Consider the following 14,354-nt stretch of genomic DNA (forward strand, 5'->3'; position numbering starts at 1 on the left):
CAGTCTTTCGTTGGTCCAATTCCTCCTTGCTATCTTCCTGTTCCTCCCTTTTGGAATGGGAGTTTACCCTGTGCCACTGTATCCTGAAAGTACATAACTTGTTTCCTAATTTTTAATAGGGGCTCACAGCTAAGAGTTTGCCTTGACATTTAAAGGAAACTCTGGACCTGGATTTTTGAACAATGATGGACAGTTAGACTGTAGGGGTTCTTGAAGATGGACTAAATGCGTTTTGCATCATGGCAGAATGTTGTGATTTGGATCTTAACGACCCCCAAAACCCACGTGTTAAAGGATTGGTCACCAGCCGGTGGCACTATTACAAGGCCTAGTGGAAAGAAGCTAGGTCATTAGGGATGTGCCCTTGGAGGAAATACTGGCACCTCAGCCCTTTCTCTCCCTCTTTGCTTCCAAGCCACCATTAGTTGAGCAGCTTTGCCCCCGCCACGATGCTCTCCCTTGCTCGCGGCCCGAAAATAATGGAACCAACTGACCATGAACTAAAACTCTGAAACTGTGAGCCAAAATAAGCCCTTCTTCCTTGAAGCTATTTTTCTCAGGTATTTTATTACAGCAACAGAAAGATGACTAACATGACCAACGTGCATCATTGAGACAGCCTTCCCCTCAGCTGCTGCCAACTTTTAGGTTGTGAGGCAGAGACCACACTTTGCTCATCTAACGTCTAAAGAGCTCACACTTTACTCAACTTCTGGTTTGGTTGTGACTAAAAGGAATGCATAAAGGACAGAGGGAACAGGAAGCAAAGCAAAACAGAACAGGCCTGCCCCGAGGAGACACACACACACCTGCCTGCCTCTGGGTGTCTTCTGGGCTCCCTCCCTCCAATGGCAGCTCTGCAAGGAAGCCTGCCACATCACTCAATTAACCTGGGAAGCTCCTCCCAGCAGTCCCAACCCACCACATGCCTCTTCCAACTCTTCTCCTTCTTTCAGATACCTTTTATATTCTAACACAGCACACAATATGTTTGCTGTTAGCTCCCCAAGATTGCAGGTAGCTCCCCAAATGCAGGGCTCTACTTATTTCCACTCAGAGGCACTTAACACATTTGATGGAAGAAACGGAACAGGGGTGGGTGCGCGTGAGAGCAAAAAGACATAAACTTAATTAACCCCAAAAGCCTGACCATAAATGCTTCCAGCCGCAGACATCCTCCTCAGTTCTGTTCTTCAGTGCTGGAAATAGAACCCAGGAGTGCTATACCATTGAGCTCTTTTTTGTTTTTTGAGAAAAAGTCTTGCTGTGATGCTGAAGCTGGCCTTGAACTTGCCATCCTCCTGCCTCAGTCTCCCAAGTAGTTAGAACGATAGGCGCCAGGCCTCAGGAATTTTTTAGAAGGTGGAAAATGGAAATCAGGTAAATGAACAGGCTTCACAGCTTTAAATTCTCACTGGACATACAAGTTCTGAGAGAGCAAGCTGCCAGGGTTTGGTTTACTCAGGGACCCCTGTGCCTCTGTCATTCAGCTTGCAAAAGCAAAAGGAAGCCTTCCAAAGGCAGAGGCCCGAGTCCTGCTTTGAGACTCTCTTTGCTCAGAGTGGCGGGAGGAGCTCTGGCTCTGGGCAGGCCTCCCAGCCCTCTGGGCCTGCATGTCCTCAGTAGTCGGGTGGGAAGAATCTGTCTGGCCCTAGCACAGGTGAGCTGGGTGCCCTGCCACCCAGATCACCCTCAGTCCCTCTCTGGCCTCCAGAACTGGTGACCTTCACAGAGCAATGTTTGCCTGTGGCAAAAAGACCTCCTCCCCTGAACTGGACTGGAAAGTCCCCAAAAGAGAGAAGGAAGACTTCTGCTGCTTTTCTGGGCTTCAAAGTGCTTGGCACCAAGTGGGCAACCAAATGAATGCAAAGGACACTTGTGCCACAGATTTATGCACCAACAGATACATGCAGCACAGTGCTTCTCCTGCTACTCCTGACTTTCCATCTATACCTGGACCATGAGCCAAGCTCATCGCCCCGTGTGCCTATGGTGCAGGCCCCCTGCCTTGCCGTGCCCTCTGTTCTCAAGGTCTGCCTCCTCCTTCTGACCCTGATACCCAGGTGTGCGTAAATAGCCTTCCTCACCTCTCAAAGCCTGGGAGGATTCTCCAGAGGTTCCAACAGCCTCCTGGGCTCACCTTCACTGCTCCACCTACCACATTACCAGAAAATTTGCTGGCCCTAATGCCCTGAAAGATAAGGAACTGGCCAGTTAAATTGTGGTGCACCCATACAAGGGAATAGTATGTAGGCAATAAAAGAAGAAGGGTGACTATAGTGTGATGCCAGTTTAGTTAAAATGAGAAAAATAGGAAGAGATAGGTGAACAGGTACTTGCTTATCCATGCAGAAAATACCCAAGAGGAGCCCAGTGGAGCTCACACTAGAGGTGGCTCCTGGGGAGGCTTGCACTGTGCCAACACCCACTGGCAACTTCTGCAGCTTAACCAGACATAAACCAGAATAAACTGCTTACAAATAGGTTTCCTTTCCTTGTCTGAACTCCTCATGGGCAAGGACAGTCTTGTTTAGGGCTCACTATACTGACAGGCAGGCATGAGACAGGTGTCTAATAAATGTCTATTGAGTTGAATTAAAGCATGTTCAAAAAACATCTTATGCTCCCAGACACCAATGCTATTAGAAACCCTGCGTTTTCATCCTCTTGCTCTGAAACAGATGGACCACTAGCGAGCTTTAAGTGGTGCTCCTGAGAAGCGAGCTTTAAGTGGTGCTCCTGAGACTGACCAGGCAGTGTGACAAGGCAGAAGGGCACAGGTCCCAGTCCTGCCTGGTCCTAAACCATCCTGCAGGCAACTCTCTCCAGCTCTCAGCACTGACAAGACCTCTCAGACACCCACACGTCCTTCAGAGCTAAAAGCTTTCAGGAAAACCCAGAATTCTGGTAGCAGGTAAACGTGTCAACATACTAGAAAGCGAAGGAGTGTGGTAGTGGTGTGATGCGGAATCGTGCTTCCTTCCTCCTTTTCTTTCTTCCCAATCTGGAACCAGGTGAAATACAAAGTACATAAAGGAATATTTAAGGAGGAAAATGGGGCAATAAACAACAAATAAGGCTAACAACATTACTGATTTTTCCTCAGTTCAGACTTCAGTGTTGAATGGGATGAAACTCATCCCTTGGGGATCTCTAGAATAGTGATTCGAGTCACCTGGGGCTTCCTGCAATCACAGGCAAGCAGCTGCACACCTAGGCACTGACTCAAAGAATAAGCAAGGCACAGTCCACAGCCACAGGAGCTGACAGTCGGGTGAGAGAGAAGGTGCATAACTCACTCGTGAGACACAGAAGTGCAATTAAAGAGCCACAACGTGCAGGAACATCAAGAAAATGAAGAAATTAATTCTGATGCAGGGTGGGGTGGGTAGGAGAGAAGAGGAATTGAGGGCATGTCAGGGAAAGGTGGTATGTGAAGAGGGCCTCATGGTGTGGGTGGGACTCACATGCAGGACAGACGCGGGGGGGGGGGGGGAATACACCAGCTGCTCTGCCTCAGATGGGACACTGCTAAAACTCCAACCCTGCCTGTCAAGTTGGCCGCTCCCAGAGAAGGGCCAGGCGCTGCTGTGTCCATTCGCAGCCGGAGGAGGCAGGTTGCTATGCTGTTTTGGGAAACAGGTTACTGCTTTAAGTGTTAGCTCTGCTGCAATCAACTTAACCTCGAGCCACTTTTAGGAATGTGGCTGAGGACTCAATGATTCCTATTAACAAAACTGTCATTGGGAACCTCCCTTGACAGACTCAACAGAGCTTGCAGCCAGGCCCCAGTTGGCAAGTGCATTCATCACTGAGCTACATCCCCCCCCCCACCTGCCCCACCTTCACTTTTATTTTGACATGGGTCTGAAAGTTGCTCAGGCTGGCCGAGACTTTACAGTTCTCCTGTCTCTGCCTCCCAGGTGCCTGGGATCACAGGCGTGGCCGCCGCCCAGCTGTGTAGGCTTCTGCTCTACACATAGCACATGTATGTTAACATAAAAGAATCCCAAATCCTGTGATTTAATGTAAAATGTCTTTCCTTTGAAAGAATATCTGCTAATTCAAATTTATAATCAAATCCATTTTCCGTCCTTAAAGGTAAAATCATAACAACAACTCTTAAAGACATTTGGGCTAGTCTCCCCAATAGTTGAACCCTATCTTTTGCTGTCTGATACAGCTATTCCTGGTAGTAGGATGAACAGTGGTGATTATACCTGATCCAATCCTGTGCCAAATGCTGACGTGCACAGACATACCTCCTCCAGCTGTCCTGAAGAAACTGGATCATCTTCATAAGCAGGGAACTGACAACCTGCTTTGCAACTGCAAAAATTATTAATTTCTTCCTCACATTGTGCCATTATTTTACAATTTGCTTCTGAGCTTTCTAAATCTATTTCCAGAGATTCATTCATGCTACATTCCAAACATTGATTTTGCTTCCCGACTGGCAAAATCCCAGTTGACTCCTCCTGGGAATCCAGTGATGTCTGAGCACTCTTTTCCATTCCAGACTTTTTTAATCTTGGAAGGAATTTTCCAGACTCAAGTTCTGATTTTCCATAGTAATGGCCTTCTTTCTCTGCATCTTCTTCCAGAGGTTTGAGATCTGCTTGTGGATCTTCAAATACATCAACCTGAGAAGGAATGGGAATATTTACTTCGTCTTTCTCAGATTCAAATTCCGACTCGCTTCCTCCTCCTGGGGACAGTTCAGATGCAGAAATTGGGCGAAAGTGAGTCCTAGGAGAGATCCGAATAGCCCTGTACTGCGTTCTATCAACTCCACATATCCTAGGGTGGAAAGCTTCACTGTCTGAATCAGAGCAGAGGATTGATTTCGGTTTAAAACTGGGGCTGAAAGATGCAATCCCTTCAGGTTCAAATGAACATTCCACATGAAGAACTTGGGAAAATGGATTGCTTAAGTCAAAGGAAGAGAATGAATATTCAAGTCCAGGATCTTCAACTTGAAAGTTACTGCAAGCTCCTAGCAAGTCTTCATGGAAGATAAAAGAAAATCCCTTATTTAATCCATTTTCCCCACTCTTCGGCTGATCATTGTGTTCAAATGACATGAAGGGTTTCCATAACTGCCTATGGCCAGGAGCAAAGCTGTTTCCTGGGGTCATGAAGACATCTGTTCCAGCTATTGTCACAACATCAGACGCTGCACACTGTAACAAGCTTCCTTTTGTGTGACCAGGTGGTACAACTGCCCACTCCCCATCGCTGCTGAAGGTTTTGAGTTCTCCATAAACCCCTCCAAGAATGAATGCGTTCTCTTTATCTTGGGCCACGTCCCAAGGTTTAGAGGGTGTAGTATAATCCCCACCGTCCACCTTTGATAGCTCACTGGAAACAAACGCTCTCTTCTCCAGGTTCTCCTTCTGTCCCTCCCAGAGATGATACTCAGATCGTTGCACAGCTCTACGAGGCTCCTGAAGGGTCTCCATCTTTGCTTCAGCATCCAGACAGCAGCAGTAGTTATTTACATCGGTGGAAAACAACTCGTCATCAATTCTTTCTATTTCTACTGTAGTCGCAGAATTTTCATCTGCCATCTTTGTCCAAATGTCTTTGATAACCCCTGAGCTGTAGCCATCTCCGTGTGGACTGCTTTTACTACATACTTGTGTAGTTTCAAAGTTTTTGTTTTCTGTTTTTTGTTCTAGCTGAATACCACAGACAGATTCTAGCTTAGATCTTTTTTTGAAAACTAATGTAGGAATTTCTCCTGAAGTTCTACTGTTCTGCTGGCAAGTTTCATCTTGCAAAAAATCTAGAAGTTCTTCATCTACATAATTTGACGAGACTCTAGGAACTACATAATTAATATCTTCTGCATTAAACTGTGTGGACTCTTCAAACTGAATGTTTAATGTCTCATTGTCTGAACGTGTTTCTTCTGAATGGGACCATGGACTACAAGTTCTTGTTGAAAGATTAGAACAGTGTTCATTTTCTTCAAAGGCACTATTTTTGGTCCATATTAGTAATCTAGACTGTGTTTTCCCAAGCATATTAGCACTAGAATCTGTATTTTCATTTCCCAAGTTGAGTGTTTCAAAAGAAAATGGTAAAACAGAATTACTGCATTGCACTTCAAACACTGAAAAACAAGAGTTTATACCAGATCCTTCATTAATATCTGAGAAGAGCTCTTGATTGCCAGCAAGCAAGTGTGAATTGAGCATTGTGCCATCCAAGATCGGAGAGAGTCTAATTGGAGAGTCTCCTCCAAAGCTCTCTCCGTCGGCATCGCCGGAGCTGGACGAACAGCACTCCCAAAACTGAGCCAGATTGCCAAGGTCTTGCAGGAACAAGCCCTCAGCACCCACAGAGCTGGTAGAATCTGTCCATATTGCACGTTCCCCTTGCAACTCCACACCATCTAACACTATGCAACATTCTGCCTCAAAATCTGTATTCTCTTTGCTTTTTTGTCGAATCATATTCAAAATCCGACTTTCTCCTTGCATGGTTTCTGAGGCACCAGGATCCAACATGGATTGATCAATATCCACTTCATAGAAGTGTGTTAATTCTGATAGATGAATGTCATCTAGGTATTTGTTGTCCTCTGGTAGAGAACATAATGAGGTCCCAGTGAGGTCAATATCCTCATTTATAACTGCAGGCATTTCTACAAAGTGACCATCAATGAAAGTACCTGCTGCGAGGTATGTTCTGTGAGTATTATTGTTGCTGATACACAGACCATGCACTGACTCAGACAAGTCTTCCACCACCTCTGACGTCAGAGCAGTTGACTCTTGTCTGTTTCTGTATGTGGTCTCTAGTTTGCTTTTTCTGCTCAAAGGAACAAAATATTCAGCAATTGGTTCAGTGTACCACAACGGCTCCTCTTTATACTCGGTGTCGTTTCTGCTCTCCGCATACAGGTCCCTCCCTGCAGTGCTGGCCGGATCTCTCCTGCCTGTCTCCTTGGCTGCTCTCTTGCCGCGCTTGCACAGCTGCCTCACAGACCCGCTGCTGCTGCTGCTGCCGCCTGCGTGGATGCTTCTCTCTGTCTTGTCACTATGCTTCAGTGACAGCCTGCTTTGCCCATTCCGCCCTTTTCTATTTCGAATTTCTCGTGCCTTGTGTCTTACTTTGACATATTTCATGGATGCTTTTAATTCTCCCTGATTCCCACTTGAACTTGAGCCTGCTTCACTAGAGCCAGAAGACCAGGAGCGAGGGCGGACCTTCCCTTCAGGTTTGTGCCGCATTTGCTTTCTATACAAGGCAGGCCTTTCTTCAGCAGGGCCACTGCTCAGCTTGTCCTCCTTCTCGTGTCTGCCTCTGCCCTGGGCTTTCTCATGCACAGCAGTGGACACTTCAGAGCGTCTTTCCTTGATGACTTCGCTTTCGCTATTGCAGTCCTTGGGAGAGGATGTGTCTGTGCTTGCTGGGGGGGCTGTGGATGATGAAGAGGAGCTGGAGTAAGAGCAGGCTTTGGACTTGTTCCACACAGTCATGATTTCTTGCAGGCAAACTGGCTTCTCAGAAAGTGGTGGAAATGCTTCGTAGTACCTGAAAAGCAGTGAAGAGATTGAAATGAGCACTTTGATGTGTTACATGCAGGAAAACAACGCTGCTAGTCAGCAAAATGGAATATTTCATTTTAACAGAGTCAGCACTCACATCATTCAAGAACCATTAGCCAACATGGTTCACAATAAAGTACACTGTACATTAACACTGCCCTGTGCATCAAGCAACTGTTTTGCTGAGCACTGTGATAAGCACTATACTCTGAAAATAAGTAAAAGGAGAGTTTTTATCTTCAAAGCTCAAATTTTAACAAATATCATAGTAAGAAAATGTAGTGTTTTTAGTAGGAAATGTTGGAATTTGAATCTCAGCTCAGTCACTTATGCTTGTGAATTTAAGCTCATTACTTAGTGTTCTGGTCTATTTTCTTAATTGTAAAATGGTGAGCATATGACTTACCTCACCAAGCTGTTGTGAAAGTTATAAATCAATGTAGCTGGAAAGCTGAATGGCACCTGAGTCAACACTATAAGCTCTAAAGCCACATTCCCTAAGGTCAAATCCTGGCTCTGCCACTCATTAGCTGTGTGACCCTAGGCCTGTTGCTTAATCTCTCTGTGGCTCACTTTCCTCACCTAGAAAGTAGAGGTAACAACCATTTCTGCCTTACAGAAAAGCACTGCTTATGGGACTGGCCTTGCTCCTGCCACTTTATCTCAGGATGGCAGCACAGTGCCCTGGCCACTGAGGGCACTGCTACTCTGGAGGCAGTGCTCAAGTCACACAGGAAGCGGCCATGAGGCCATGCTTTCAAGGGCCTGGACTTGACCCTCCTTTCCATCTATGTGAGAGCTGCACAACAGAAACATAATGTTTCCCATGTGCTGGCAGTCCTATTAAGGAGAAATGAGTGAAGTTAATTCCAATAATACATTTTATTTAACCAAGTAAACCCGTGATATTACCATTTCAACGTCAAATCAATATCAATCTAATGCCATATTAAACACTTCTTTACATGTTTTTGAAAGCTAGTGAGAATTTTGTGTTTAGAGTACATCTCAAGTTGAATGAGCCACTTTCAAGTACTCAAAAGCCTCCTATGGCCTGTGGGTTTGATTTTTGTTTTGGCACTGGGGATTAAACCCAGAGGTGCTTAACTGCCGAGCCACATCCCCAACCCTTTTATATTTGGAGACAGGGTCTCGATAAGTTGCTTAGGGCCTTATAAAGTTGCTGAGGCTGGCCTTGAACTTGCAGTCCTCCTGCCTCAGCCTCCCAAGTTGCTGGGATTACAGGTATGTACCACTGTGCCTGGCTTGGCTGTGGTTATTGTGTTGCACAGCATGGGTCTACACAAACCAACTAAATGCATTTTTTCCTTGGGTTTTAGAGGTTCAGAAGATTAAAACAAAATGTATAACAAGAAATCTGCTTATAATGCATTTTACAGTAACACTATTCATTTACAAAGAAAGAACTACAAGTACAGGAAACAGGTCTGGTTAAATCAGGGACCTGCCCTTGTTCCCTGTGCAAAAAGCAGTGAGAACTAGGTTTTCTTGCTATGTGGACAAGGATAATCATAATTTCTTACAGCTGTCTCAAAGAACTATTGTGAATTTCAAAAGTAATAGTACATAAATGGACTCTCTCGGCAAACAGCCACTTTCCTTGTCTTATTCGTCTCATAAACATTTATCGAACATGCGTGATATGCACAGAACCCTCTGGTTCACCTCTGAAGAGGTGTCAAGCACTTAATAACTACTCAGTAAATGTTTCCTAAATTATGAAATATGAAATTAAACAGAAGATGACAAACCAAAAATGGAAACCACATAGTTATTAGTCTGATTTTAACAAAAGCACACTTTTACATACATTTCCACTTGATCCTTTGCTGTAGGGGATAATTCTGCCTCTGGAGAGGGAGACCCCTCTAACTTTTTGTGAATCTTCTCTTCTGTTATGAAACAAAAATTCAGAAAGATTTGTCTTACATCTAGTTAATAAATACCCATATTGTTAAAGTTTCTCATTTAATTTTAAACAGAAATGATACAGGCTTCTGTGGCTTAAAAATGAGAACTCTAGACCAATTTATCTTTTAATAAAAATCTGTTTCTTCAGTGTGCCAGAAGGAATTTTCTGGCTAAATCACTTTAACATCAGGCTGAGAGGTGAGTTGTTCGTCACTGATACGGTGTTCTAGAGGCGCTTAATTAAAAGGCTGATGTCCCTGTGTACTATTAATTAGACCAGATGGGGAGAATATCTGTTTAGATTCCAAAAATATTTTCTCACAAAATTCTGACTGATGGACTTTATATGGACTCATTTTTAAACTAATACTAATCTGTAAAGAAAATCCTTCATTATAATTAGCTCTGTTACTTGACAAGGTGGCGAGCCATGGCTATGTCTCACCTCACCCAGAAACAACTGGCTATCCTTGTAGCTTAGCCTTAGGTCAAAATCAATCGCACTGATCCTTCAGCAGGAGGCCAAGCTTTGGTGCACAGCAAAGTGACCATGAAAAGGGCAAGGAAACAAGAGCCTCAGCCTTCAGCGTGAGCCTCCTTCTTAGGTCTCACACAGTCATCAGGAAAAGCAGCAATGAGGTTCCCAGACCTAAATGACTTCATGGGCTTGTCAAGTCTGCCTATCTAAAAAATTAAAGTCAAAGCAGAAGTTTCTTCCAAACCTGAAGTAACTAGTGTCCCCATCTTTAGAGGACTTCACACGGATGGGCAGATGTTAACAGTTGGGTAAGGATGAAGGAGGAGAAGGGAACGGTGCTCCTGGTCTCTGAGCGTCAATGTGAAGACACACACGGAGGAATCTTCCTGTCTAGGAAGGCACCAGTGGATTAAGTCCCTCTTCTCTTCTGGGAGCAGGGAACTCTACAAATTGGCTGCTAAGGACCGTGGCAGAATCCACAACAGGGCCCATGACAGAGTAGCACGCTGGCTTGGTGGGGTATGTTAGGCACAAAGGTTTGCTTCTGCTTTCTTTCTTTCTTTTTTTTAATTAATTCTACGGTTTTTCTCACTCTAGATCCTGGGGCTATCATCCCTGAGTGTGGCCTCTGCTTGTGAACTGCACGCTCACCTTGCTCACTCTGCAGGTCTTTCAGTCTGCAGCAGAGTTCTTCCACCAAGGTCTCGATCCCAGAGCTCTGTGAGATGACAGAAAGACCAGAGGTTACCTCTGGGTTCAGCAAAGCAGGCATCTGTACACTTCTGTTTAACACAGAGGTTTGCAAATCTCAGACGTTCCAAAAGAAATATATCATCAATACTTTAATGAATAGCAGAGTTTAAAAATTACACAACTGCAGACCTAAACTGATATATTTTACTATTGAAAGACATTAAGTGGAACTTACAAAATGTGGAAACATTAATGTATCTCCTAGAATGGCTTCTATCTTCCCAGAGGCATATCACTTTACTCATTAAGACAGATCAAAGGCCTAACTGCCCAAAAGCCAGTCACCAACAAAAAGAATCTAAGTGAATCAGATTAAGAACATATGTGAAGGGGATGGGGTTATGGTTCAGTGGCAGAGTGCTTGCCTAGTATGTGTGAGGCACTGGGTTCGATCCTCAGCACCCCCATAAAAATAATCAAACAAATAAATAAAGGTTGGGCTGGGGATGTGGCTCAAGCGACAGCGCGCTCACCTGGCATGCATGCAGCCTGGGTTTGATCCTCAGTACCACATACAAACAAAGATGTTGTGTCCGCCGAAAAGGAAAAAATAAATATTAAAAAAAAACTAACTCTCTCTCTCTCTCTCTCACTCACTCTTTCTTTAAAATAAATAAATAAATAAATAAAGGTATTGTGTTCATCTACAACTAAGAATATTTTTAAAAAGAAGAAGAGGAACATATGTGAAGTTGGGTGTGACGGCTCCTGCCTATAATTCCAGCAACTTGGGAGGATAAAGCAGGAGGATGGGAAGTTCAGGGCCAGCCTCAGCAACTTAGTGAGACCCTGTCTCAAAATTTGAAAAAAGGAGACAGGGAGGCTGAGGATGTGGCTCAGTAGCAGAGCACCCCTGGGTTCAATTCCCAGTTCTAAAAAGAAAAGAATTTATGTGAGTACAACCTTGTACAAACTCAATGCAAAGAAAATTTAAAAACCTCATCTTGGTCCTCTAGGAGCTCACAGTCTAATACAAGAGGTGAAAAAAAAAACAAAAAACATTTTTTAAGTGAACTCTTCATGACGGCAACAACAAAAGCAGCCCAGACAAGTGGCTGCTGGGAGCCAGCGCGAGGACCTTGTTTTCTCTGCAGGGTCGCACAGGTACAAGCCTCTGCTAAGAACAGGGGCAGGACTGCAGAACACCAGGAGGAGCCTGGGAGTGAGAGGGTGGAAGGAGGAGTCAGGTTTTGGAGAAAAATGAATGCTGGACACAGGCACAAGCACGTCTTTCACTAAGCAGACTTCCAAACTTTGTGAATTCTCGATTTCTCACAAGAAAGAAGGATCTTCTACAATGAATAAAAAAATGAATGTGGTTTTAGGAACTTTTGATTTATTCAGTGGGCAAAGTCCTATTTAAGTTGGCATCAAGTATCTTTCGGTGGGCACAATCAAACAGATGCACATGACCCAGCCCAGCGGTCACTGGGCCTGGGGAAGCTAAAAATAGAACTTTACCTCATTCGCTTAACCCAGAATGACTCAGCACAAGTATTATAGATATCCTAAAGGAGAAACCGCACAGTTATATAGTTTGAGCAGCAAGAAACAGATTCCATTGAAAAGGGATAACTGCAAACATTCAGTTACCCTCTATCCACATCACATCACAGTTTTAACGGGGAGACAGGAAAACAGGCCAGACAAGAGCTGCCGTCCCTTAAAAAAACACTCTTAAAACCCAGGCCAGATGTTAGTCATAAACATGGGTCAGCTCGACAATTCCATTAGAGAGGGTCTGCTTACCATGATGTTCAAGGTGTGACAAGGACGGCAGTTATATTCCCTCTTCCGGATCAAACAACTGACACCGGGGTCAGCTGACCTGCCGCACGACACTCTGAGCTGCAAGCCCATGTCACTGTGCTGTAAACCCTGCGGTCTCCAGTGCAGGACACTGAGACTCCAGGGACTGCATGCTAGGCTTCTTTCAACACTAAAATGGGCTGCCATGTAATAAGCTACCGCAGAATGACCACTACCACCCAGGGGCTTCGTGGAGGGTTGTTATGCTGTGTCTCGGACACCAACTACACATATACCATGTTGATCTGTATGTGAGAACAAAGGTATATACATACATGCACGCACAGACTGATATGTGTATATATACATATATTTGTTTTCATATAAATAAGTAAATATCTATGATGCTTTCCTATATAAATAGCAAGAGACAAACAACTTACTTCTTACCTTGTGTGCAGAAATAAGCTTTACCAACCAAGTTTTGCTTTTCTTTCTTAACTACCTGCAGTATCCTATTTAAATTTTTAAAAAATATATTTTTAGTTGTTGATAGTCCTTTATCTGTTTATTTATATGTGGTGCTGAGAATCAAACCCAGCGCCTCCTACATGCTAGGCAAGTGTGCCACAAACCCAGCCCCTGTTTATGTTTTTTTAATGAACAATTAGGCCACTACATTATTATGATCATGACTGAGAAGCTCAAAAGGACATCAGAAATGGGCATCATACTCTGTTGTGTCCTGGGAGGCAAAGTGTTAATTCAGAACTATTAAGGAGAAATTTCACTCACTTTCCCAATTATGCCATAAGCTACTGAAGAATTTTAACATTCATATTTCATAGTAGGCCGAATCCATACAGCATTTAAGAACACTGCAGCCTACAGCATCCTAAGACACAAGGAGAGCACAGTGCCCAGTCTTTAGTAACAACTCTGAGGGGCACGGGCTGGGGAGAAACCCAGACCTCTGCTGATGAGCTCACCTTGCTTTCCCCATCGCGTTGATAACAGAGGGTGCCCGCTACTGGTGGGTATCCAGCAACACAGTGGCACACCAGGACGCAAGTCAGCACTCCAGACCTGCAGAGCAGCCAGCTCTGCACAGGGACCAGCTGGCCTCCAGAGCTGTCCAGCAAGTGCCCACAGGAGCCGGTGGCGGCCAGACCTGCTCACCACACACGCTCACCCACTGCACGAGCGGTCACAACCCCACTGCCAAGCGGCCGTGCAGAAGACGACAGCCTGTCCTTCCAGAGTGCACGGGCTGCTCACCTCCTTCTCAGGCAGCAAGACCAAGGCGGCTGCATTTTGGCTCCGGGTTCCGCAAACCTAGGTCTGAATGCCTGCCCTGCCATGCTCGGAGGCGGCCAAGCAGTTGGGCACGCATCAGAGCCCCTGTCACCCTGCTCACTTAAATGTGGGTTTACTGCTAGATTTTATATGTCTTTCACTTTCCAGAACTCAGTTTTGGATTCATCCCTTCAAAAATGCCTTCAGGGCTGCTACAGCTCAGTGGTAGAGCGCCCGCCTTGCACGTGTGAGGCACTGGGTTGGATCCCCAGCACCACATAAAAAAAAATAAAGATATTGTGTCCAACTACAACTAAAAAAAAAAAAAATAAAAAGCCTTCAGGTTTTCCTGCTTTGAGTTTGGGGTGAGGAGTGGGAATGGGCACTAACCAGACGCAGCATGGCGCACCCCTCTGGGTCCCACCTGGGCGCCTTGGCTGAGTCCTTTTCTCTGACCAACACTGGGTCCCTGACAGCACCCACTCAGCTCTGCGGTTGCAGGCGAGGTGAAGGACAGTGACATAATGGAGACTAAACCTGGGCCAAAGCGCAGCTCATGTCTGGTACTTCCAGAGATTCTCGTTGCT

At 45.0% G+C, this 14,354-nt stretch overlaps 1 protein-coding gene across 9 annotated transcripts in view; it reads right to left on the reverse strand.

The window, feature by feature from the left end:
* Kiaa0232 (KIAA0232 ortholog) overlaps positions 1-14,354 on the reverse strand; it is an 80,796-nt gene that overhangs the window by 12,233 nt on the left and 54,209 nt on the right. For 6 of the 9 annotated variants that reach the window (XM_071614122.1, XM_071614124.1, XM_071614125.1 and 3 more), the window contains 4 exons: positions 10,621-10,687; positions 9,391-9,472; positions 4,221-7,545; positions 2,933-3,004 (listed from right to left, as the gene is read on the reverse strand). In XM_071614122.1, coding sequence (XP_071470223.1) covers positions 2,933-3,004; positions 4,221-7,545; positions 9,391-9,472; positions 10,621-10,687 — 3,546 coding nt within the window. The remainder of the gene's footprint in view (positions 1-2,932; positions 3,005-4,220; positions 7,546-9,390; positions 9,473-10,620; positions 10,688-14,354) is intronic. The other 3 variants (XM_071614126.1, XM_071614127.1, XM_071614128.1) reach the window with 3 other exon arrangements.

Source organism: Marmota flaviventris, chromosome 7 (genome assembly GCF_047511675.1).
Source record: "Marmota flaviventris isolate mMarFla1 chromosome 7, mMarFla1.hap1, whole genome shotgun sequence".
Lineage (NCBI taxonomy): Eukaryota > Metazoa > Chordata > Mammalia > Rodentia > Sciuridae > Marmota > Marmota flaviventris.